General features: G+C 40.7%; 1 protein-coding gene across 1 annotated transcript; it reads left to right on the top strand.

The window, feature by feature from the left end:
• Positions 1-1,620: 1,620 nt before the first annotated feature.
• Positions 1,621-19,498, top strand: PPIH (peptidylprolyl isomerase H). The gene is made up of 10 exons (XM_081307550.1): positions 1,621-1,720; positions 2,053-2,117; positions 2,421-2,444; positions 2,678-2,722; positions 3,269-3,311; positions 7,972-8,064; positions 12,525-12,612; positions 13,318-13,358; positions 14,375-14,464; positions 19,320-19,498. The coding sequence occupies exons 1-9, from the start codon at positions 1,655-1,657 to the stop codon at positions 14,441-14,443; spliced, it is 534 nt and encodes a 177-aa protein (XP_081163676.1). The 5' UTR covers positions 1,621-1,654; the 3' UTR covers positions 14,444-14,464; positions 19,320-19,498.
• The last annotated feature ends 3,494 nt before the right edge of the window (positions 19,499-22,992 follow it).

Genomic DNA, 22,992 nt, shown 5'->3' with positions numbered 1-22,992 from the left:
AGTTTTATTATTTAAAAGAAAAAACAATGTAATCACATTTAAGTAATTTTTTTTAAAAAAACCTGTATAATTCCTTTTTATTTATTTATTTATTTATTTATTTATTTGGTGTACCAGGGATGGAACCCGGGGGGAACTTAACCACTGGGTCATATATCCAACTGGCTTTGAATTTGTAATCCTCCTGCCTCAGCCTCCCAAGCCACTGGGATTACAGGCATGTGCCACTGTGCCCCATTAATCCCACATCCTTTTATTTTTTTGGTAACAGGGATTGAACTCAGGGATGCTTAACCACTGAGCCATATCCCTAGCCCTTTTTTATATTTTAGAGATAGAGATAGGGTCTGGCTAAATTGCTTTAGGGCCTTGCTGAATTCTTGAGGCTGGCCTCTAACTTGTGATACTCCTGCCTTTGCCTCTGAGTCTCTGGGATTACAAGTGTGCAGCCACGGGGCCCATTTTAGATGCACTGAATTTTTATAGGTAACTCTTACTTCCTCAATCACTAGAAAGGATGATCCAAGGATACAGGAAATAATAGCTATTGTATTAAACGCGGGCTCTGACTCTGAGTCTAGCCCAAGGTAACATTTTTTTCAATCAATTCACTGGGTCTATTTAACGAAAACTTATTATATACTAGTTGATAGTAGGCAACGCAGCCTCAGCTGTGAACAAGACAGACTAGGAGAGTTTTTACTCGTGGAATTTATGTACTATTAGGGAGGAGGCTGTGTGTGGCAGGGAATGAACGATGAAGACATATAATTTTGAACAGTTGAGCAGCAAAAAGAAAACCAGTGATCTGAGTGACAAAGGGCTTTTGTTTGGTTGCCCCTGGGCTGAGCCCTGAATTACAAGGAGCTACCCTGCCTTCCTTATAAAGGATCTCTAAGAATATTTCAGAATTAACATCTACTACCAAGACCCAAAGGAAAGTAGCGATTTTAATGACCTGGAGGAAGAGAAAGGCAGAATAGTAACTGAGGGTGAGTCATCTGAGGTGAGGCCAGACTGCAGGTGGCCAGACTGCTGCATTTAGAGCTTCAGATGGAAGAAGCTGAATTTTATTCTAAATATCAGAAGCCAGGATTTATTTCTCAAGCGCAAAGATTATTTTAAAAACCCGAGTTGCTCTATGGGAAATGAGTTAAAAAGTTTATGGCAGAACTGAAATTAGGATTCGAGTATCCTGAATTCAAGGAAGGGACAAGTACTGAGCAAGCCTTATGTGCCAAGCTGTTTTCAATACCGAGGATGAACAAAACAGCGATCCTCGTAAGTAGAACAACCACCACGAAACAGTTGGTTTGGAGGTCCTGGCTTCAAGAGCTGAAAGCCTTGCTTATTCAAAACGCCCTGGATGTAAAGATTAATCTACACTGTACTAGTACAGCTATGTCAGTGGGATGCCTATCGACCTTGAGCAAAAAGATGCCCGGACTTTCCTCCCCCCCCCTTCCCCTCCTGCGCGCTCCTTTCCCTGGAGCGCCCCCAGCTTCCACGAGCCAACCGGATGTCGCCTCGCGTCGGGGACCGGACCCGGTCGACTTCTATTACGCCTGCGCCGAACCCTCTCCCCCCCCCCCCCCGCCGCGCAGCATTGGGTTTAGTTCACCGGAAGCCAGATTTCTGCTTCCGGGTCGGAGCCATGGCGGTGGCAAATTCAAGCCCTGTCAATCCTGTGGTGTTCTTTGATGTCAGCATTGGCGGCCAGGTAAAGTACAGGCGGTCACCCAGATCTGCGCGAAGAGAAACCGCACGGGGCTAGCCGGGCACAGCTCACCAACCCAGAGGGGGAGGACTTGGGAGCCAGAATGTGAAAGTGCACCGGAGCCTTCCCTCCTGCGGGGCGGGAGGGTATGAGTCTTGCCCATCCAAGCACCCTGCTTCTGGAAGGACTGGGCAGGACGCAAGGTTAAGCTAGGCAGATGGAGGAGGAGGTGGAGGTGGAAGTGGGAGATGCCTTGCGGCCTGAGGATGGGGCATCTCCCGTGAACCCATCACAATCGTGCGCTGGTGCTTCACAAAGACTCATGCCGCTTGCAGGAAGTTGGCCGCATGAAGATCGAGCTGTTTGCAGACGTTGTACCCAAGACAGCCGAGAACTTTAGGTAAGGAATAACAGAACCAGGAGCTGGACGTCCGCGGAATCACCCATCTGCCTCTGTCCACTCAGTGCCCTTGAGATCTGTTTTCTCTGGGTATTGTTCTGTCCGAATGGGTACTGCTTTTCTATTGTTCTCGTATCAACTTATGTTGTTAGGCATATCTATGCCTGTGTGTCTTGACATTTGGCTGTCTGGTTGGTGAGTTTGCTGGATGCAATGTCTATACCCCTTCATCCCCTCCTGAGATTAGAAGTGCACACAGCTATGATGGCATAGTGACTGAATTGTTCATCTTTTCCCTTTTAGGCAGTTCTGCACTGGAGAATTCAGGTCAGTCTCTGCCTACTTCTGAGGGTGTGTTGGGAAAACATTGGAAAGCCCGAGTCATAGAAGAGAATACCACAGGGATCTATCCTTAGGTGTTTCTCTTTTCTTTTTTTACCTTCTATATGTCTCTTCTCCCCACTTTCTTTAGAAGAGTTCCTTTGGCTCCAGTGTGTCCTAAACTGGAAAGGCCTATGATTACCTGATATCATTCCAAGTCTCTTTCTTTTTGGTTATAGAAAAGATGGGGTGCCAATAGGATACAAAGGGAGCACCTTTCACAGGTAAGGCTTTTGGTGAGATATTCTCGGGATTTTCACAAATACAATCATCCTTTTGTATCAATGGGGGGTTGGTTCTAGAAACCCCCACATCCTTGCCCATGGATACCAAAATCTGAGAATGTTTAAATCTCTTATTTATTCATTTTTTTCAGTACTGGGTATTTTGAGACAAGAGTCTCAATAAGTTGCTGAGGCTGTCCTTGAATTTGGGATCCCCCTGCCTTAGCTTCCTGAGTTGATGGTATTACAAGCATGTGCCACCATGCTTGCCTCATTTCTTATTTTATTTTTGGTACCAGGGATTGAACCCAGGAGTGCTTAACCACTGAACCACATGCTCAGCCCTTTTAATTTTTTTATTTTGAGACAGTCTTGCCAAATTGGTTAAGGCTTCACTAAGTTGCTGAGACTGCCTTTGAACTTGCAATTCACCTGTCTCAACCTCCTGAGTTGCTGGGATTATAGGTGTGCACCACTTCACCCAGTAAGTCAATGTTTTTTTAAACCATAGAATCTTCTCTTAGGATCTTTTGCTCTCTGTTTTAGGGTTATAAAGGATTTCATGATTCAAGGTGGAGATTTCGTTAATGTAAGTACTGTTTCTTCCCTATCAAAGATTCATAGACACATTTTTTTTTTTTTTAAATACCAGGGATTAAACCCAGGGGCACTTAACCACTGAGCCACATCCCTATCCCTTTTTATTTTAGTTTATGTATTTATTTAGTTTGAGACAGGGGTTCTTACTAAGTTGCTTAGGACCTTGCTAAGTTGTTGAGATTGACTTTGAACTTGGGATCCTTTTGCCTTAGCCTCCTGTGCTGCTGGTGGGATTACAGGTGTGCTCTACTGTGCCTGGCCATAGACTTAGTTTTTATTTTGTTATTGCTACTTTTACTACAGGAACCCAATCATCAGGTTTGAGAGCAATAACAAAGTTTGATGGGAAAAGTATAGAGATGGGGATGTATTTTAGAAGGCTGACTGCAACTGACAGTACCCTTAAATAAGAAATATCCACATTTTTATTGAGTCATTGATTTCCTTCGTCTAAACCTCAGTCTTCTGGGGATAGAAACTGAAATTGCCTGGCATACATACAATGATCTGTGAGAGACTCATACTAATTGTTCCAATGTAACTTAGAACTCAGCTGCATTTTTTTTTTTTATTTTTTATTTTTTACAATTTGTTTTTTCTAAATGGAAGTAAGTCTCTTTTTTCAGTGAGCTGAATGCTTATGTTTTTTTTTTTTTTCCATTTCTGGTCTGGAACTTTAGTGTCTGGAAAGCAGTGGGCTTTTTTGTTTGTTTGCTTGCCTTTTGTATTTATTTTCTTTTTGAAAGCTGCGTTTTTAATCAGTAATTGATTAGTGATCAAGGTATCAAAACAAAAAAGAGGTAGATAGTTTTGGGGAGATATTTATTCCATTCTTTAGATGAGCCCAACTGATTAGACTTACTGCTAACCATGATTTTCTTGTAACTATACTGTTTGTGTCCTCATATCAAGTCTTCTTCTCCACCTCAACCTTGGAAGTTGTTTGAATAAACCAGTTTTTCTTTTCTTTATGTTTTTGTTCATTTGTTTGACTTTTGGTACTGGGAATTAAACTCAGGGCCTTGCTTCTCTGAGCTACGTTCCCAACCTTTTTTTGTTTTATTTTGATACAGGGTCTCACTAAGTTGTCCAGGATGGCCTTGAACTTACTATCCTCCTGCCACAGCTTCCATTGTTGCTGGGATTAAAGACATGAATAACTGTGCCTAGTTCTTTCATGAGTGGATTTTTTTGTTTATTTTGTTTTTTTGGTACTGGGGACTAAATTCAGGGGCACTCGACCACTGAGCCACATCCCCAGCCCTATTTTGTATTTTATTTAGAGACAGGGTCTCACTGAGTTGCTTAGCACCTCCCTGTTGCTGAGGCTGGCTTTAAACTCATGATCCTCCTGTCTCAGCCTCCCTAGCCGCTGGGATTATAGCCATGTACCACGGTGCCCGGCTCAAAAGTGGATTTTTGTTTGTCTTTTTGGTACTGGGAATTGAATGCAGGGACACTTTATTGCTGAGCTACATCACCAGCCCTTTTTTCCTTATTTCATTGTTTTATTTTGGGACAGATTCTCACTAAGTTGCTGATGCTATCCTTGAATTTACAGTCCTCTTGCCTTTTCCTCCCAAGTCACTGGGATTGTAGGCATGTGCTACCATGCTCAACTTTCTCATGTTTTTTGGTTTTGGTTCTGGCACTGGGGTTGAACCCAGAGGGGCTTTTACCACTGTGCCACATCCCCAGTTCTTTTATTTATTTATTTATTTTTATTTTTGAGACAGGGTCTCTCTAAGTTGCTTAGGGCCTTGCAAAGTTGCTGAGACTGGCCTTGAATTTTCAGTCATCCTGCTTGAAACTCCCAAGTCACTAGGATTACAGGCATACGCCACTGCTCCCAGCATCTCATGTGTTTTTAAAGACCTCTCTCTTTTCTGTGTAGGATTACAAAGTGGCAGATTTGGGGCTAAGCCATGCTTTTAAATATGTTTTAGTTCAACTGCATGGTGTTGTATTTCATCTACACTATGTTATAAAACTTCAAATTTCAAAAACATTCTGGAATTTTGTTTTCTCCTTGAAAAATGGAAAATGGCACACATCTGTAAACCTAGCAGCTTAAGAGGCTGAGGCAGGAGGATTGCAAGTTCAAGACAGCCTCAGCATCTTGGAAGACTCTTTTTCAAAACAAACAATAAAAAGGGCTGGGAGTATAGTGTAGCTCAGTGGTAAAGTGCTCCTGGGTTCAAGCCCCAGTACCCCCCAAAAAAGGGAAAATGGGTATTCACTAGACCTGCATTTCTCATACAGTGACAATTGGTTAAAATCTAGTAACTGGCTTCTTTAGACAAGGGTATCCTTACCATTTCACCACAGTTTCCACTACCTGTTTCCCTTATATATATCACCTGCCCCTCTAGGCATTACTTTCTTCCTATAGTCTCTTGCACTGTGGGATTGTTTTATAGGGATGGGACTGGTATCTTACTGGTCTTTGCTTTGTTCCTTTCCCACCACTTTCCAAGGGTTGGAAAATAATTGCTCAGTCTCAGGGCTGGATTTAGAGAGAAGCAATTGCTCGGAGCCTCCCTTAGGGAAGACAAGGTAGAATGAGTAAGATCCAGAAAAAGCAGGATTTAAGACCTTCTAAAGTTTGAACAAGACTATTTTTTCATTTTGTTTTTAATGATATTTATTGTTTTGTTCTGATCACAAAAGAAAAGTGTGAAGAAGAAAATTAATCCTGCCCAATCGCCCCTCTCAGGAATATATACTGTTAGCATTTTGATTTATAGTTGCTAGTCTTAATATATTAGAATATGTGTATCTACTTTTTTTTAAATTGGGTACTAGGAATTGAACCCAGGGTTCATCCACTGAGGTACATCCCCAGACTTTTTTTATTTTTTTGAGATAGGGTCTCACTCATTTGTGCAGGTTAACCTTGAACTTGGGACTTCCTGCCTCAGCCTCCTAGGTAACTATGCCATTGAATCCAGCTGTGTGTATACCTACTTTTTTTTCCCCCCTCTGGTACCTGGGATTGAACTCAGAGGCACTCGACCACTGAGCCACATCCCCAGCCCTATTTTGTATTTTATTTAGAGACAGGATATCACTGAGTTGCTTATCGCTCTCTGCACAACTCAGTGAGTCTCTGTCTTTAAATAAAATAGGGCTGGGGATGTGGCTTAGTGGTCGAGTGCCCCTGAGTTCAATCTCCTGCACCCCACCCCCACCCTCTGCCCCCCCAAAAAGACATCAAGGCTGAGATAGGAAGTTGCTTTCCTAGCTAATAAGTGATAGATTTGGAACTCAAATCTAGGTCCTTCACTACACAAAATGTGATATTTATCCAAATAAAAGTTTGAATCTGGACAGTTTTCCTTTCTTCCTAGGCTTACATTTTACATTAATCCAGTTTGGTAGGCTTTACCTCAGAAAGGGACCCTGTATTCTGTACTAGATCAGTGCTTGTTTTTTTTTTTTTTTAAATTGTTGATGAACCTTTATTATTTACTTATTTGTTTTTTTATTTATATATGGTGCTGAGAATTGAACCCAGTGCCTCACACATGCTACACTGAGCTACAACCCCAGCCCTAGGTCAGTGTTTTCCAGTCCTACCACATATCCAATATTCTTTCTCTTTACTGACTAGGAAAGACTGATCTTTTTGGCATCCCTCAGTATTACCTTTTAAAACCTCAGGGATTATGTTTAAGACTTTATTACCCAGAATTCAGTTTGCTCATTTGAAAAATAGAGATGATACCACTTATTCCATAGGACTGTTGTAAAAGCAAAGAGATAATGCAAATCTTGTTTAAGCAGAAATTGGGAATTTATGATTAAGGTGGGTGTTTCACAGAATCAAAGGAAGACATAGAAACAGAAACTATAAAGAACCAAGGTGGTTCTTTTTTTTTTTTTTTTTGTAGTTGTAGATGGATACAATACCTTCATTTTATCCATTTATCTTTATGTGGTGCGAGGATTGAACCCACGTGTCAGGAAAGCACCCCACCACTGAGCTACAGCCCCAGCCCCCCAAGATGGTTCTTTAATTCTGTTTCTCTATTGCTCTCTGCACATCTGTACTATGTTCTCTTTCTCTCCTCTGGTCTACTTTGTAGAAGATAGACACCTCCAGTTTCCCAATTCACTGGGTGCAAATTCAACCTCAGAGAGAGCATCTATTCCACTTCTGGATTCCTAGAGATGGAATTCTAGTTGGCCCAGTATGGGTTAGATATTCTTCCCTGGACTAGTCAACTTTGGTTGGACAGGAGGGTAGTATCATGTATAGACCAGAGTGCCAAGTACTTACCCACCCTCATAGATATTTTGGGGAGTGGGTAGTACTCACTTAAGAGGGTACTTTTATGTCACTGCATTCATGAGAGTCTTTGGGAATGGTAGGATTATATATGTGATCACTGTGCTGTTGTTCCTTATTTTGCCCTTACCTTAACGATCTTTCTAGAGGATCTGTTTTATCCAATCTGTGAGATGCCTTGGTCTTACAGGTGCCTTACCTGGGTCTTGCTTTGATTGCAGGGTAGGACCAAAGAGATGTGGTTTCCAAGGTAATCAAGAATAGTAAAAATAGACTTTAAAGAAGCTGGGCTTTGGGTTTAGTATTTCCAGGGTGCCCAGCCCTCCAAACCACTAATTCTTTGTTTCTCTTTGCTCAGGGAGATGGTACTGGAGTTGCCAGTATTTACCGGGGGCCATTTGCAGATGAAAATTTTAAACTTAGACACTCGGCTCCAGGCCTTCTTTCCATGGTAAGTGAGGTTCAGTCAAGAATTTGGGTTAGGTTGATTGCAGGTTTCTGGACCCACGTGAGGCCCAATCCTGTCTCTGAATAGAAGCAAATGTTTTCCTTCTCTTGCTTGACTCTGGCCTCACATCTGCCACCCCCACCTCCTTCCTTAGTCTGGTTGTTGGGCAAGGCCTACTAGCCTTTATTACCCAGACTTCAATTTGCTCACCTGAAACATGGAGAAGAAAATCACATTCTGATGTGTTTCTTACTTTTGTGTGAGACAGGATGTGTGGCTGGGCATTCAGCTTTATGGCTCAGAATGCAACTAGTTGTGCTCTCAAGACCTGGTGTTCACCTACTCATTGTCCTACCCATGGTCACTCACTCACTGCAGCTGTTTACCTACGCTGCCTGCTGGCCACTCACCTGCTTTTCTCACTCACCTCTTGTTCATCCGTCCTGCTCCCATGTCCCACCACCCTGACCCCCATTTATAATCTCTGGTATCTCAACCCCCTTTACAGTCTTCTGTTCTCCTCACTCTCCTCCATACTCGCTTCTGTGTATTCATCCCTCACTCATCCTTTGCCTTATTCTTCCCTCTTTCTTCTCTCTCATTTCCCACCCATAGCACCAATTTCCCTCCATCAGTACCCCAAGTCTCACTTTCCCAGTCCTAATATTTACATGCATATTCTCTGTCCTGCTTGCGCACTCTTCACAGCCACTTTGTTTCAGTTCTTATGGTATAAGAATATACCATAAGAATATGGTATAAGAATATAGCCTTGAGCCGGGCGTGGTGGTGCCTGTCTGTAATCCCAGCAGCTTGAATGCTGAGACAGGAGGATCGAAAGTTCAAAGCCAGCCTCAGCAATAGTGAGGCACTAAACAACTCAGTAAGACTCTGTCTCAAATCAAAATACAGAACTGGTTTGGGGATGTGGCTCAGTGGTTGAGGACCCCTGAGTTCAATCCCTAGTACCTGCCCCCCCCAAAAAAAAAAAAAAAAGAATATACCCTTGATTCCTGCCATTGTGATACTTACCACTACCACTTACCAGGAGAAACATGCAGGTAAAATGACCAGTTTGGTATAGTGTAGTCTGTGCCATCAGGGTATAAAGGTGAGGGTGCCTCTATGGACATAAAAAGGACTGGGAAGGCCCAGAGGAATGAGAATGATGCTTCTAGGGGTTGGAGAAGCCTTCACAGAGGAAAGGACATCTGAGTTCTTAAATAAATTTTGTACTAGATAACAAGAAAAAGGAACATTTCAGGTACAGCAAACAGGTTCTGCAAAGGTCCAAGACCATAAAATAGCAGGACTGAATATTCAAGGGTCAGAAAGTGATAAAGGTAATGAGAGCAGAGGATGCAAATGGGAGGAGGGAATGGCCAGTAGAGAAACTGAAGGGGCAGGTAGATCTAGCTCCTGAAGGGCTAGAAAAAGGTTGAGGTGTATGGGCTTGCTTTCATAGGTTTTGGAGAGCCATATTACACTCCTTTGAATAGAGTTGATCAACTTTGTGTTTAAGAATGAAGACTCTACCTGTAGTGTGAGTGGCATTTGGGAAATTGAGGCAAGGAAGTAATTAAGAGGCTGCCCTAACAATTGGGCAAGACTAGATTAGCAGTTTGCAAGTCCCTTTAGTAAGAAAGCCAGGCTGGATAAGCACAGGTAAAAGGTGCAAAACCAGCTAAGGTGGGCTTATCTTTGCTGTGAGAATTAAAACCCCTCTCTGGTCATGGCATAGTGCTAGCACCTGTGGAGGAGTTGGAAAAATGGAAGGAAGCCTTGGTTTCTGTCCCTTTTAGGCTGATACTAACTAAGGTGGGTTTTGTTGTTGTTGTTGATGTTTGTTTGGTTTTGGTACTGGGGATTAAACCCAAGGGTGCTTTACCACCGACCTTTTTATTTTTCATTTTGAGACAGGGTCTTATTATTAAGATTGGCCTCAAACTTGCAATCCTCCTGCTTAAACTTTGTGAGTCACTGGGATTGCTGACATGTGCCACTGTGGCTGGCATTATTGGCCAAGTTGTGCTATTGTAAGTCTTGTAGCATGGTTGTTTTGGCTTCCATCTTTCCATTGAATTCTTCAAGGACAGAAGTGAGTCTCCTGATTACCAGGCCTTTCTTCCTATCATAGAAAGGCTATTGAACAAATGCTGATGAGTGACAGAATAACAATCAGAATAGTGGGTAACATTTATTGGATACTTAATAAGCACCTTACCTGCCTTATTTCATGTTAATACTCTCCAAACTCAAAAAAATAAAAAATAAAAAAAATTAAAAAAAAAATACTCTCCAAACTCTGTTTGAGATAGGTAATGAGGAAACAGACACAGATAGGTCACATGTCTAAAGTAAGGTCACACAGCCAGTGGTAGAGTTGGGGTTCAAGCTAGGTTATCTAGCTACAGTTTATTCTCTAAACATAAGCTATACCACCAGAAGAATGAATAAATAAGTGCCTAAGGACAGAGTATTCCTGAGCTACAAAAATGTTCATATGACTTTTTGTTTTTGTTTGCTAAAAAATGATTATACTGATCTGCAAAATAAAGATAGATGGAATAAGGTCCCTGGGAATTCTGATCCCTTGTTCCAAAGCATGGACCTATTTTGGACAGCTCAGGTAGTCCCTTACTTTCATATATGAGATGTTCTTTTTACATGTGTATGGTACTAGGGATTGAACACAGGGCCTCATGCATGTTAGGCAGACTCTTTGCCACTGAGTAACATCCCAGCACTTTTTATTTTGAGACAGAGACTTACTAAATTGCCTAGGCTGGTCTCAAATTTGTGATTTTCTTGCCTTCACCTCCTGAGTAGCTGGAATTTCCAGTGTGTGCCACTGTACTCAGCTGAGATTTTTTTGTTGTTGTTGTACCAGGGATTGAACCCTGGGGCGCTTAACCATGGAACCATATCCTCAACATCTGCCCCCCCCCACCCTTTTTAATATTTTTATTTGAGACAGAGTCTCTCTAAGTTGCTTAGTGCCTTGCTAATTTGCTGACACTGGCTTTGAACTTACGATCCTCTTGTCTCATCGTATGCTAAGATTACAGGCATGTGCCATTGCACCTGGCAAGATGTTTTTGAATACATGTATGAATGCCAAAAATAACCTCATTTTACTCTCTTTATCTTACAAAAACTAAAATAGCCTCATCTTACATAGGAGATTTCTAAAGCATAATATAAAATTACTTACAGATTATCCCTAGATATTGGCTTTAATATTTTGCTAGTATTTTATGAATTTTTTTTCCTTCATAGTTGAACACAGACTCAACCATTTTAAATTCATTAAACTATCTGATTAAGACTAGTGACCTACTTAATATAAGTTCCAGTTTTGCTGAGCAAGCGCACACCTATAATCCTAGTAGCCTGGGAAGCCAGGGCAGGAAGATCATGAATTCAAAGCCAATTTCAATAATTTTTTTTTTTTTAGTTGTAGATGGATACAATTTTTATTTATTTATGAGACCTATGTTTCTTTTTAGTACAGGAAGCACTTTCAGTTTTCCATTTCCTACTCCTTTTTTCCCAGAATAAGAGAAGTTATGCAATAAAATTTTCACATAGTTACATAGTCAGTTGTTAGGCAGTGCTGCTGAAACAACTTGGCTTTGCTTGTATACAAAGTCTGAACTTAGCATTTAAAAGGCAATTTAGTGATACATATAAGAAATGTTTTTTGATACATATAAGAAATGTTCATATGAGAAATGTAAGTATCACTGCACTGAAACTATAACCTATTCATTCATAATACATTATTAAATATAATGATGTTAAAACAATTTCAAGAGAGGAAAAGGAGAGATACAGCTATAGTTTCAGATTCTCAATTTAAAATAATACTTTTTATGATAAAATTCAATAATAAAAGGTTTGAGGTATAACCATAAATATAGACAATCACAAAACAAACATGATAGTTTGTTATAAAGCTATTTATTGATTGATTTGAGATGGTCTTAACTTTGTTGCCCAGGCCAAACCTTGAACTTACCGTCCTCCTGCCTCATCTCCGCAGGTAGCTGGGATTACCAGTGTGTGTCACTGCCCAGATAGTATAAAGCCATTTAAGATAAAAAGTTTATTGCATAGGCAAAAGGTCTTTTCCTAGCAGGCACTGAATTTGTAACTGAAATCCATTTTTAACCAGTTTTGGACTAAATATACCAAATTATGTCCCATGAATAATTGTTTCTCTTAGAAAAACTATCATTTAGGAGAAATGTACATTTATTAAAAGATATAATTCCTCTGGGACAGGAATTGTGTGTTCTTTTCTTCCCCATATCCTAGTGTTCTAGAAGAGGCTGGATCATGATCAGTGCCCTGTTAGATTTGCTGAAAGAGAGCATAGATGAATCAGGCTCTTTTGGGAATCTTGCACTTAACTAATATGGCCAGGGAAACTTACTGCAAATATATTTCATTTATATCAGGCAAACAGTGGTCCCAGTACAAATGGCTGTCAGTTCTTTATCACCTGCTCTAAGTGTGATTGGCTGGATGGGAAGCATGTAGTGTTTGGTAAGTCCTACTCCTGTCCCATTGTCCAAGTCCCACTAACCCCGGGTGGGGCTTCCAGATCCAGTCTCCAAACTCTCACTAAGAATGTTCAAGTGGTCAGGCGCGGTGGCACACGCCTAGAATCCCAGGGGCTTGGGAGGCTGAGACAGGAGAATTGCGAGTTCAAAACCAGCCTCATCAACTGTGAGGCACTAAGCAACTCATTGAGACCCTGTCTCTAAATAAAATACAAAATAGGACTGGGGATGTGGTTCAGTGGTGGAGTACCCCCGAGTTCAGTCCCTGGTACCAAAAGAAAGAGTGTCCACATGGTATAACTGCTCTAGGTAGTAATAGGGAAGGTGGATATTGTAGGAAGGTGGGGAAAATGTGTGGTTAGGGAACTAGAAGGAAGGACAAAGGACCATCCGATATAGTATATAACCATTTGGGTAATATGTATTCTAGGGGAAAGCCCAGATGCTATCATTAAAGAAATGCCACAGAAGCAGCATGATACAGTGGGGCTTTGGAATTGCTTAGGCCTAAACTTGAACCCTAACTGACTACTTAGTACCTGTGACCTTGGATAAGTCATTTCACCTCACTGAATCTCAATTTTCAGAAGTTAGTAAGAGGGTCTAATGAGATAATAGTTAAGAATCTGCATTGGGAATTGGAAAATGCTATGCAAATGTGAAAAATAAAGTCTAGTTCTTTTTATAGGAAAAATCATTGATGGACTTCTTGTGATGAGAAAGATTGAGGTAAGTCTTTATTCAATGTCTTCTTTCTTAGTGTTTCTGATCTGGTACTATCTGACTAGCAGTGAGGAGATAAAGTATGAGTGGACTTCAGTTTGTTAGGCCCAGTTGTTATTGTCTCTGGTTTCACAATTGCCTCAAGAACAGGAGGGAATGCCTCTCAAGTTTTCTTGGCCCTGGAAACTAATCTCTCTGGCCAATACTGAGGTTTGGCCTCTGATAACCTTGTCACCTATTTGATAAAATTCCATTCTCAGCATTGCATTCAAAATCCTTCATGATCCTTCATGGTCTCTGCCTACCTCTACATGGCCCCTTCTTTTGACACTTCATCGTTTGTGTTCCAGTCACATCAGACTATTAGCTCTTCTCTAAATGTGCCATTTCTGTGCCCACATCCTACTCTTCCCTATTCCTGAGTCTTTGCTCATGTCCTTCCTCTACCTGGAGTGCTCATGTTTTTCTTCCTGGTGGGATCCCATTCATTCACACTCCAATGTCTCCACTCTGTGAATCCTTCCTTGACTTCTTTTTTTTTTTTTCCTGCCTTTTAAAAAAATTTTTTATTTGTTCTTTTTATTTACACATAACAGTAAAATATATTTTGACATGTCACACATACATGGGTATAACTTCTCATTCTTGTGGTTGTACATGATGTGGAATTACACTGGAGGTGTATTCATATATGAGCAGAGGAAAGTTATGTCCAATTCATTCTACTATCTTTCTTCCTTCTTTAAGCATCACTTAATTATTCCATTTGTCCCTTTTTCATCTATTTCTTAATATTTATTACATTGTTATATATCACAGGATTGCTATTTTCTTAGTGTTTTACATTTTCTCTTTGATTTGTGTTATATGGTTTATCTGTGTGCAAGGACATATATTTTCATATTGGTCTCTTGAGTTACTGAATCCTTAGTATAGGGAGAGAGCTGGCGGGTGTCAGTAAATGTCTGAGGGAGTGAGCAAGTCCCTGAGTGAATGAATCTTCACTGCGCTTTCTTTTCTAGAATGTTCCCACAGGCCCCAACAATAAACCGAAACTGCCTGTGGTAATTTCACAGTGTGGGGAGATGTAGTCCAGACCAAGACTGAGTCAGGTAAGTGTGTTCTCTCCTATTTGTTAGGAAGGAGTAAGGCTCCAAAGAAGGCAGTTTTGGTCTAGTGGAAAAACTTAAGACATGGATAGGATTGAACCCACTTCCTCTCTGTGTAACTTTAGAAAAATTTCTCTCTGAGCTTTTCCCCTCATCTGTCAGAAGGAGAGGATACTTATCCCTTAAGGTCATCACAAGAAACAAAAGAGAAAGGATTATGGAAGTACATTACTTTTCTCTCAATCTGAAAACCACTCAGGCAGTTTGTAACAGCACTGTCAAACTATAGCTCCATTCACTAGTCCAACTAGAAGGACCTGACTCCAACCCTGGGCAGCTCTACTGGGATCAGCCAGGAGACATATCTGTCATGCTTCTCATCAGAACTGATGTTGCAGTTAGGCCCTAACTTTAAACGCCTTACATTGCTCTATCTTCATGAACTCCATTCCTTCGCATAGTATACTACTTCCTGCTCTGGGCCAGGCAGCAGGCTAGTAAAGAATTCAAAGGTCTCTACCTTTCAAGAGCTCCTAGGAATTAAGACATCCTTGGAGGTGATCACTACTAATAAGAGTGACATTATAAGTGTTTTGAGACAACAAGGGAAAAATGGGTCACTCCCACCTAGGTGAGGGATGGTGGTATTTTGTCTTGTCTTTTTTTCGTTTTTTCCAGATTTGCAGGAAAGTTGGGAAAACAGTACATTGAACACTAGATTGACCATTGATTAATGTTTTTGTTTTATTGTTTTGCCTTGACATTTGTTTTTGCTTTCCCTTCTTCTCTCCACTCCCATTCCCACTCCCTCTCCTCCTTTTTCTTATTCATTTTCCCCTCCTTTTTCTTCCCTTCCTCCTTCTTTTTTTCCCTCCTTTCCATTTTTTTCCCATTTTAATATTGCAGACTTCTTAAGCGTACATAACCAGAATAATGTTATCTAATATATGGTACATGTTCAGACTTCCCCCGAAATAACTTTTAGAGCTTTAAAACAAAAAGATCCTGGCCAAGTGTGGTGTCTTGTGCCAGCTAATTCAGGAGGCTGAGGCAGGAGGATCACATGAACCCAGGAGTTCAAGACCATCCTCAGCAACACAGCAAAACCCCATCTCAAAAAAGAAAAAGAAAATTTAAAAATTCAGTCAAGATTCCTATCATATTTCATTTGGTTCTTTATTTTTTAATTACACAAGTAACAATATGATCTCTTTTGAAAATTTTCACACCAAAGAGATGAAATAAAAGCCCCCTGAAATCCACATTCCCTCTCACAAGTCATTTCCTTATCAGTTTGAGAATTTTTTTTTTCCTTTTTGTGGTGCTGAGGATTGAACCCAGGGTCTCAATGCATGCTAGAAAAGTACTCTACTACTGAACTACATCCCAGCCTCTTGGTTTGATATATGTTCATTGGGACATCTAATTTTGGAAGGATTTGTTTTTCCTAATTTGTACTAGATTGTTCTTTTTTTTTCTTTCTATTTGGCATTATGTCTTTTTGGGGTGATTGGATACCAGGGATTAAACTCTGGGGCCCTCAACCACTGAGCCACATCCCTAGCCCTATTTTGTATTTTACTTAGAGACAGTCTCACTGAGTTGCTTAGGACCTCTCTAAGTTGCTGAGGCTAACTTTGGATTCGTGATCCTCCTGCCTCAGCCTCCAGTGGCTAGGATTCCAGGCTTGCACCATCGCACCCAGCTTGGCATTATGTCTTGATAATTTGTCCTTCTTGGTTCATATGAAACTATCTTATTTAAAACAGAACTATAATAAATACTCTTATCAGACATTTGTACCATATAATTTCCCCTTAATTATTTGAATATTTATACATTATAAATATTAGTTTTCTGTTTTATATGTTGTGGCTGTTCTCTAGAATATACTGGCATTGTGTTATTTAAGGTTGAAAATATCCTCTGCTAACAGAAGTTCTAAATTTTGATGAAGTCAAATTATCAGTTTCTTATAACTTTTCAGTTTTGTCTTAAGAAGGTCTACAGTTCCTCAGATCATAATGTCTTCTGTATTCTTTTGAGTATTTCAGTAGTTTTATTGTATACTTTAAATTATCTAGAATTTATTTTTCTGTATGGTATAAGATAAGTTTCCTGTCCTTTTATCCAAATAGAGTCCAGTCAAATATCAGGCCATACTTTGTATCATACTTAGTATCATACTTTGTGTTCCGGCATCTGGCACTTATAGGCATTCAGTAAAAATTTCTTACATGGGATGATAGAGAGGGAGAATGCCAGGCATCTTAGACAGGGAACTGATGTGAGCAAATGCTGAGGAAGGAATGCACAAGTGTATATTGAGTGCTGCAAGGGGACCACTCTCTTGTTCAACCAAATGGTCTCTTCTTAGGCCCATTGATACACTGAGCCTTACTTTCTGCTGATACTGAGGGCCCCTTGGACTCAACCTGTTCTCCCTCTTCAGTAGCTATTGGCCCTTCTTACATTTTCCCACTCATTTCTTTGTGTAACTAAAGTTGTACTCATAGGTCCTTTTTCCTTCTGAAGATTGACCATGGATTATACTGGAGGTCAGAAGATAACAAAATGAATAAAGTTTAGAAATTCTTTATTTTGGATACTCTTTTTCTGTAATTTTGTGAGTTCTTTATAGAAATTATTACAAGTTCTAATCTGTGCCCCCATGAAAGCCCCTCTTGCCAGCCTACAACCCAAGTAGAACAGATTCCTCAGATGGACATTTTACATACCAGAGGCTTCCTCATCAGGACTGCCAAAACATAATCCTTTTTGTAATAATGGAAATGTTCCATGTCTTCACTGTTTAGTATGGTAGCTGCCTTCCACATGTGACATTTGAGCACTTGAAATGTGTTGGTGTGACCATGGGACTGAATTTTAAATTTCATCTAAATTTTTTTAAGAGTCATATATGGCTAGTAGCTACTGTATTAGCCAGTGAACTCTCAACCTAGGTACCTAGGAACACTAATAAAAGCAGTTATCCCTTATTGAATACTTCTGTTGTCCAAATATTGAAATAAGAACTTCACTTGAATTATCCCATATTACCAAGAATCCCTATATTGGGGGCAGAGTGACAGGTAGTATCATCCCATCATTTTTCTTCCCAGCTGTAAAGTTATAAGTATCTCTAATCTTGTAATCTATGAGATGAAGGAGCTGGGATGGAGATGGAAAACAGGTGAGGTCTCTGATCATTGATACCTCCTATGGAGCAATTCCTCACAGAACTCTTTTATATTTTGCCTTCTCAGGATCTGACTTTGATTTTGTTAAAAATTAAGGTGTCTGCACAGCCCTAATGTAGAAACCTTGGTTTTATCTTAGTGGGTCCTGGGAAATCTTTTAATGATGAATTGGGTTAGCTATAGCACAAAGGAATCTTGACCTCAGGATCTTCCTGCTATTGTCTGAATGGGTTCTTGGCTACTTACATGTACATGGGAGTCAGTGGTAGCTCTGGTTTCATAGCCTCGGTGTCTTGGAAGAGGGACTGGTTAGGCAGCGCTGCTAGTCTAATATGCTGTCTGCCTCCCTGTGATTCTCATATCTAATACTAGTTCCAAGTGGTAGACAGCTTTCCTTGGTTCATAGTTGCCTAAACTCCCATACAGATGAAAATCATTTGGGGGCACTTGCCAAACCTAACCTAATTTACAGATCCTCTCCTGCTTATTAAAGAAGTGTGAAAACCAACCTTTATCAGATTATAAATCTTCCCTGATCTCTCTGTCTTTTCCTCAGCTACAAGCCTAGGCAGTGGTCCCACTTGAGTGCTCCCACAACACTTGCTTTCTCTAAAATGTGCTGGTATGTTTTTCTCTGGACCAAGAATTTCTTGAAGCAAGGATCATGTTGACCAACCCAGTGCCTGGTCTAATAGAGCCAATGGGTCCAGTAGTGCCTGGTCTTGGTGCACTATGCAACTCATGAAACACATTTATTCATTTTTATACTGTTAAGTTGATGGCCCTTGGTTAAACGTTTTATTTGTGGTTTTTATTTGTTTGTTTGTTTGAATCCAGGGGCATCTTACCACTAAATTATATCCCCAATCCTTTCTACTTTTTGTTTTGAGATAGTGTCTTGCCAAATCACTGAGGCTGCCCTTGAATTTGGGATCCTCCTGCTTCAACCTCTTGAGTAGCTGGGATTAGAGACATGCACCTGTCTCTTGGGGTTAAACTTCTATCTGAACCTGGCATCATAGAGGACATACTGTCATTCATATATATATGAATGAAAGATCTTACCTCTGTTTATTAAGGCTGAATAGCATTCCACTTAAAATAATATATTTTATATATATATATATATATATATATATATATATATATATATATATATAAATAAATAAATAAATAAAATGGGCTTTCCTTTCTCTGTACTCCTGGGACCAAAACCTGTAAGGAAGGAGCTCCACAGGGAGTGCTCAAAGCCTGATAAAAAGGACACGGGCCTAGGAGCCAAGCAGACCAAGAAGTCCCACCACTGTCTCACTAACTCTGATGTTAGTTAAGTCATTGAACCACTTGGGATTCTAGTTTGCCTCGTTGCAAATAGAGAAAATATATTGCACAGAATTGTGAAGGGTAAATAATGAGATAATATGTTTAGCCATAAATATTAGTATCCTTTTTTTGGTTCCTATCCAATATATATTTTTGTTCTCTATAGGGGCATTTGACCTATGATAAAGAGTTGGATGGGTTATACTCTTTGGGAAAGAGGATGAGAAGTATAGAGGACAGCTGGAAGCATTGTCTGTCATGAATATTGCTTTCTTATTCCCTTGAGCTGCTTATCTCCCCATCCTCTACTGACCTTCCTGTCTCTGCCATTGTAGATCATTCCTTGCTCTGGATGATGTTCTTGAGTCATATAAGGTGGACTGGCCTCTGTGTTTGCACTCCTGCCTGCTGTGACCCTGTTTGATCAAGAGACCCTGGAATATCACAGATTCAGAACTACAATTGTCCGTGCTTAAATTTTCAACTGTAAATAAAGGATTTTTGTGTATTGTTATTGTTTTTTGTTTGTTTTGGTTTGGTTTGGTTTGATTTTTGTGTATGTGCATGTGTGTCATTTTTAAATGATTATGATGGCCAGGCATGATGGTGCATATCTGTTATCCCAGTGACTCAGGAAGTTGAGGCTGGAGGATTGAAAGTTCAAGGTTAGCCTCAGCAACTTTATGAAAACTTTAACCACATAGTGAGACCCTTTTTCAAAGTGGAAAATAAAAAAGGGCTGGGGGTATGGCTCAATGGTAGAGCACTCCATTGACTCCCAAGGGGTGGAGGGTGGGGGTAAAATGTGAGTAAAATGGAAAGGTGAGGGGGATAGGTCAAAAAATGATTTCTTGGAAGAAGTGCCATCTGAGGTAAGTATTGACAGATTGGTTGGAATTAGCTAGGACATTAGGGTAGGGAAGAAGGAACTATGTTCTTAGTCCAGAGTCTGTAGAGGTGGGGAACCTTACAAAGGAGAGTCTTGGGATGAATCCCTTTCCCCTTACATTGGCAGTCAGCTGGATTTGCGTGTAGTGTGGTCACTGCATATCTGAATAGTGTGAGCTCTCAGGGTGGCAAGGGGGACTAGCAGAACTCTGGAGCAAGTTCCCACTTCAGGACTGGAGATGAATTTCAACATGAACTGTTGGTCCTGTGGCACTTCAGTACCATCTCTGCAGTGGTGTAACAACTCATCTTCATGTCATGCTCATTGAGCATGAAGAGAGCTGATTGAAATAACTGGATGAGTAAGTATGATGCTTTTCTAAGTAACATTTTAAAGACAAAGGTTACAAAATTTGTATTCTGCTTGAAAAGCCATCCCTTCAGAGCAGTTATGTAGGGTAGTTGCTCACTTCTTAGGGGGTGCTACTGCACTTTTCTAAGTATCTTTGTAACTCAACTTTGGGGTAAAGCTCTCAAGCCTACAGGGCATGCCTTTAAATGAGGAAAGATATTCTTTTTAATATTCAAAAGTCATCTGAAGCTGCAATAGATGAGTATCAGGTTTGGAATCCACCTGCTTCTCCATACACATCATTCCTGAAAGCATTTTCCCACCTGGATTAGTGGTGCAGCTGCTCAGATGACTTTTTTTTCCCACCCCTATACCAGGGCCTTGCATATATGAGACAAACACATGCCTATATCCCCAACTATCTAAGATAACTTCTGCTTCCAGCAACTTCTTTATTTTCTACACCATGTCATTTAGCGTGTTAGGCACTAGGCTAGATGCTCAAGGAATTTACAAGTTGGTAGGCAAGATTTAATTAGAGCAGTACAATGTATTGGGTTGGGAGGGACTCCTAGCCTAGTAATATGTGTCAAGAGCTAAAGGGTGAAAAAGTAAGCAAAGGAGAAGAGGAGAAAGGATGTGAGAACAGTATGTGCAAAGGAGTAAATGACTAAAAAAGCCCCTGGAAGTTTGGACAAGGAATGTGGAAGAAGAGTAGGGAGGTACGTTTAGAGAAGTCATACAGAGCCCTGTAAACCACATGAAGAATTTAGATTATCCTAAGGGCAATGGTAGTCACTGGAAAATTTTTAAGTAAGATAGTGTCATGGTCAAATGTTTTCCAAAGAACATTGGCTATAGTGGGGAATATCAATATAAGGAAGAGGTAGCTGGGTGTAGTGATGTATACCTATAATCCCAGCTACTCCAGAGGCTAAGGCAGGAGGATCTCAAATTCATGATCAGCCTGGGTAATTTAGTGAGACTCTGTCAGAATACAAAGGACTAAGGATGTAGCACAGTGGTAGGGTGCTTGCCTGGGATGGATGAGGCCCTGGGTCTAATCCCCAGTACTCCAAGTCAAGAGTATGGAAGCAACAGCTGGCAGCCAGATCTTACTCCCTGTTTTTCTAGGGATCATTCTAAAAATTTGAATGGTCTTTAGACGTTTAAATAATTGAAAGTGAAGAAGAATATTTGTGGCATGTAACATACGCATACTTATGGCTACTTTTAGGCTCTGAAATGGAGTAGTTAGAACCTAGTGGCCCACAAAGCTTTAAATATTTACTATTTATAGTTGAGGGTGTAGCTCAGTGGTCAAGTGCTTGATTAGCATATGCAAGGCCATGACAATGATCCCCAAAACCGCAAAACAAATGCATACATACATACATACATACATACACTGACCCTGACAGAAAAAGTTTGCCTACTCTTGGTATAAGCAATAGATAGTGCTGGTCCAGAGTAGTGGCATGAAGAATGAAGAGACTGGATTGATATCAGATTTTTTAGAACTGATTTAGGGAGGCCTTTAGGAGGTGGAATGGTAAGGCATAGATGGAATTGATGGATAAATACTACTATACTAGCCACCTAATTGTTTTCCCTACTTTCATTCCTTGCTTCTACTATCTATTCTCAGATGGCACTCCCCATTTGGAACTCTAAAATTGCCCTCTCACTCTTGATCTGAGGATTTCAAATTAATTTGAAATTGACCCTACCCGCCTCTATAACCTGATGTTTCATTTTAGTTTTATTGAATTACTTTATTTGCATTTCCCCTGGGGCCCCATCTCTTTTGGCTCCAAGTCTTTCATAAACCTCCCTTTGCTTGAAGTCAGCACTCCACCTTCCTGCTTCCACTCTCAAGATGGTATATGCTTTTGCAACTCTGGAGTGTTGGGAGTTTAAATTTATGCCTCCATCAAAAGGCAGGAACTTATGTTTCAAAGGACTCCATCCCCAATCAATAGCAGACACTCAGTAAGAATGAATGGGAGTGACTTTAGCAACATCAGGTGGCTGCCTCAATTTTACCGTTTGTAAAATATGTATAGTAAACCTTATCTCACAATGCTGTGCAGGAATAAAAATGAAAAAAAAAAAACTTGTCCAATAAGCGTGAGTTGAAATTAAGTCTGATTTGTGTCTGATACAAAAAAAGACGTGAATACTTAAGGCAGACACATTCTTTACAGGTCTGGTAAAAATAGACCAGAAGGCAGTTTTCGGAGTACACAGCTCATACTATTTGTGCAGAGCTGGGGCGGCCTTAGCGCCTGCGTGGTCCCTCCAAGGTGACTGTACCGCCAAAAGCACTAGCTTATCGAGAGCATCCGTTTAAGTCAGTTCCAGAAACCCTGTGCTGTGCGGTGAGCACACGGCCATTAAAGAAAAGACTTCAATCCCCGCGATAAAGGCCTTAGAGCAAAGAGGGAGGGAAGCCGCCTCTTTATAAAGGCCTGAGATATTTGACCCTTTTCAAGCCCTAGGTCAGGCCAGGTGATATTGGTCCAGGTGTCTCACAAAGCCATTTCTTCAGTCTGGACACAACCCTAAAGAGGCAGCCCGCCCACCCGGGCGGCAGCCTAGTAAAAGTCACGTTCTCTCTGGCCGTCCTAGCCGGTACTCTATGGTTCTCGAGGTGACTACTCTAATTCTAGTTCCGGTCTCTATGGCGGCGGAGGCTGGAACGGTTGTAGGTCGGCCGAATTAGCCGACTAAAGGCCAATGAGCGTAGAGGAGTGATAAAGATTTAG

Source organism: Spermophilus citellus, assembly GCF_964194105.1.
Source record: "Spermophilus citellus genome assembly, chromosome: 9".
Lineage (NCBI taxonomy): Eukaryota > Metazoa > Chordata > Mammalia > Rodentia > Sciuridae > Spermophilus > Spermophilus citellus.
This window is presented reverse-complemented; position numbering and strand designations above follow the sequence as displayed.

Excerpts from the sequence above, each read along its gene's own strand:
- PPIH (XM_081307550.1), top strand. The coding sequence starts at position 1,655 with ATGGCGGTGGCAAATTCAAGCCCTGTCAATCCTGTGGTGTTCTTTGAT. Across the intron at positions 3,312-7,971 it reads AAGGTGGAGATTTCGTTAAT|GGAGATGGTACTGGAGTTGC; the intron begins GTAAGTACTGTT and ends CTCTTTGCTCAG. Across the intron at positions 12,613-13,317 it reads TGGGAAGCATGTAGTGTTTG|GAAAAATCATTGATGGACTT; the intron begins GTAAGTCCTACT and ends TTCTTTTTATAG.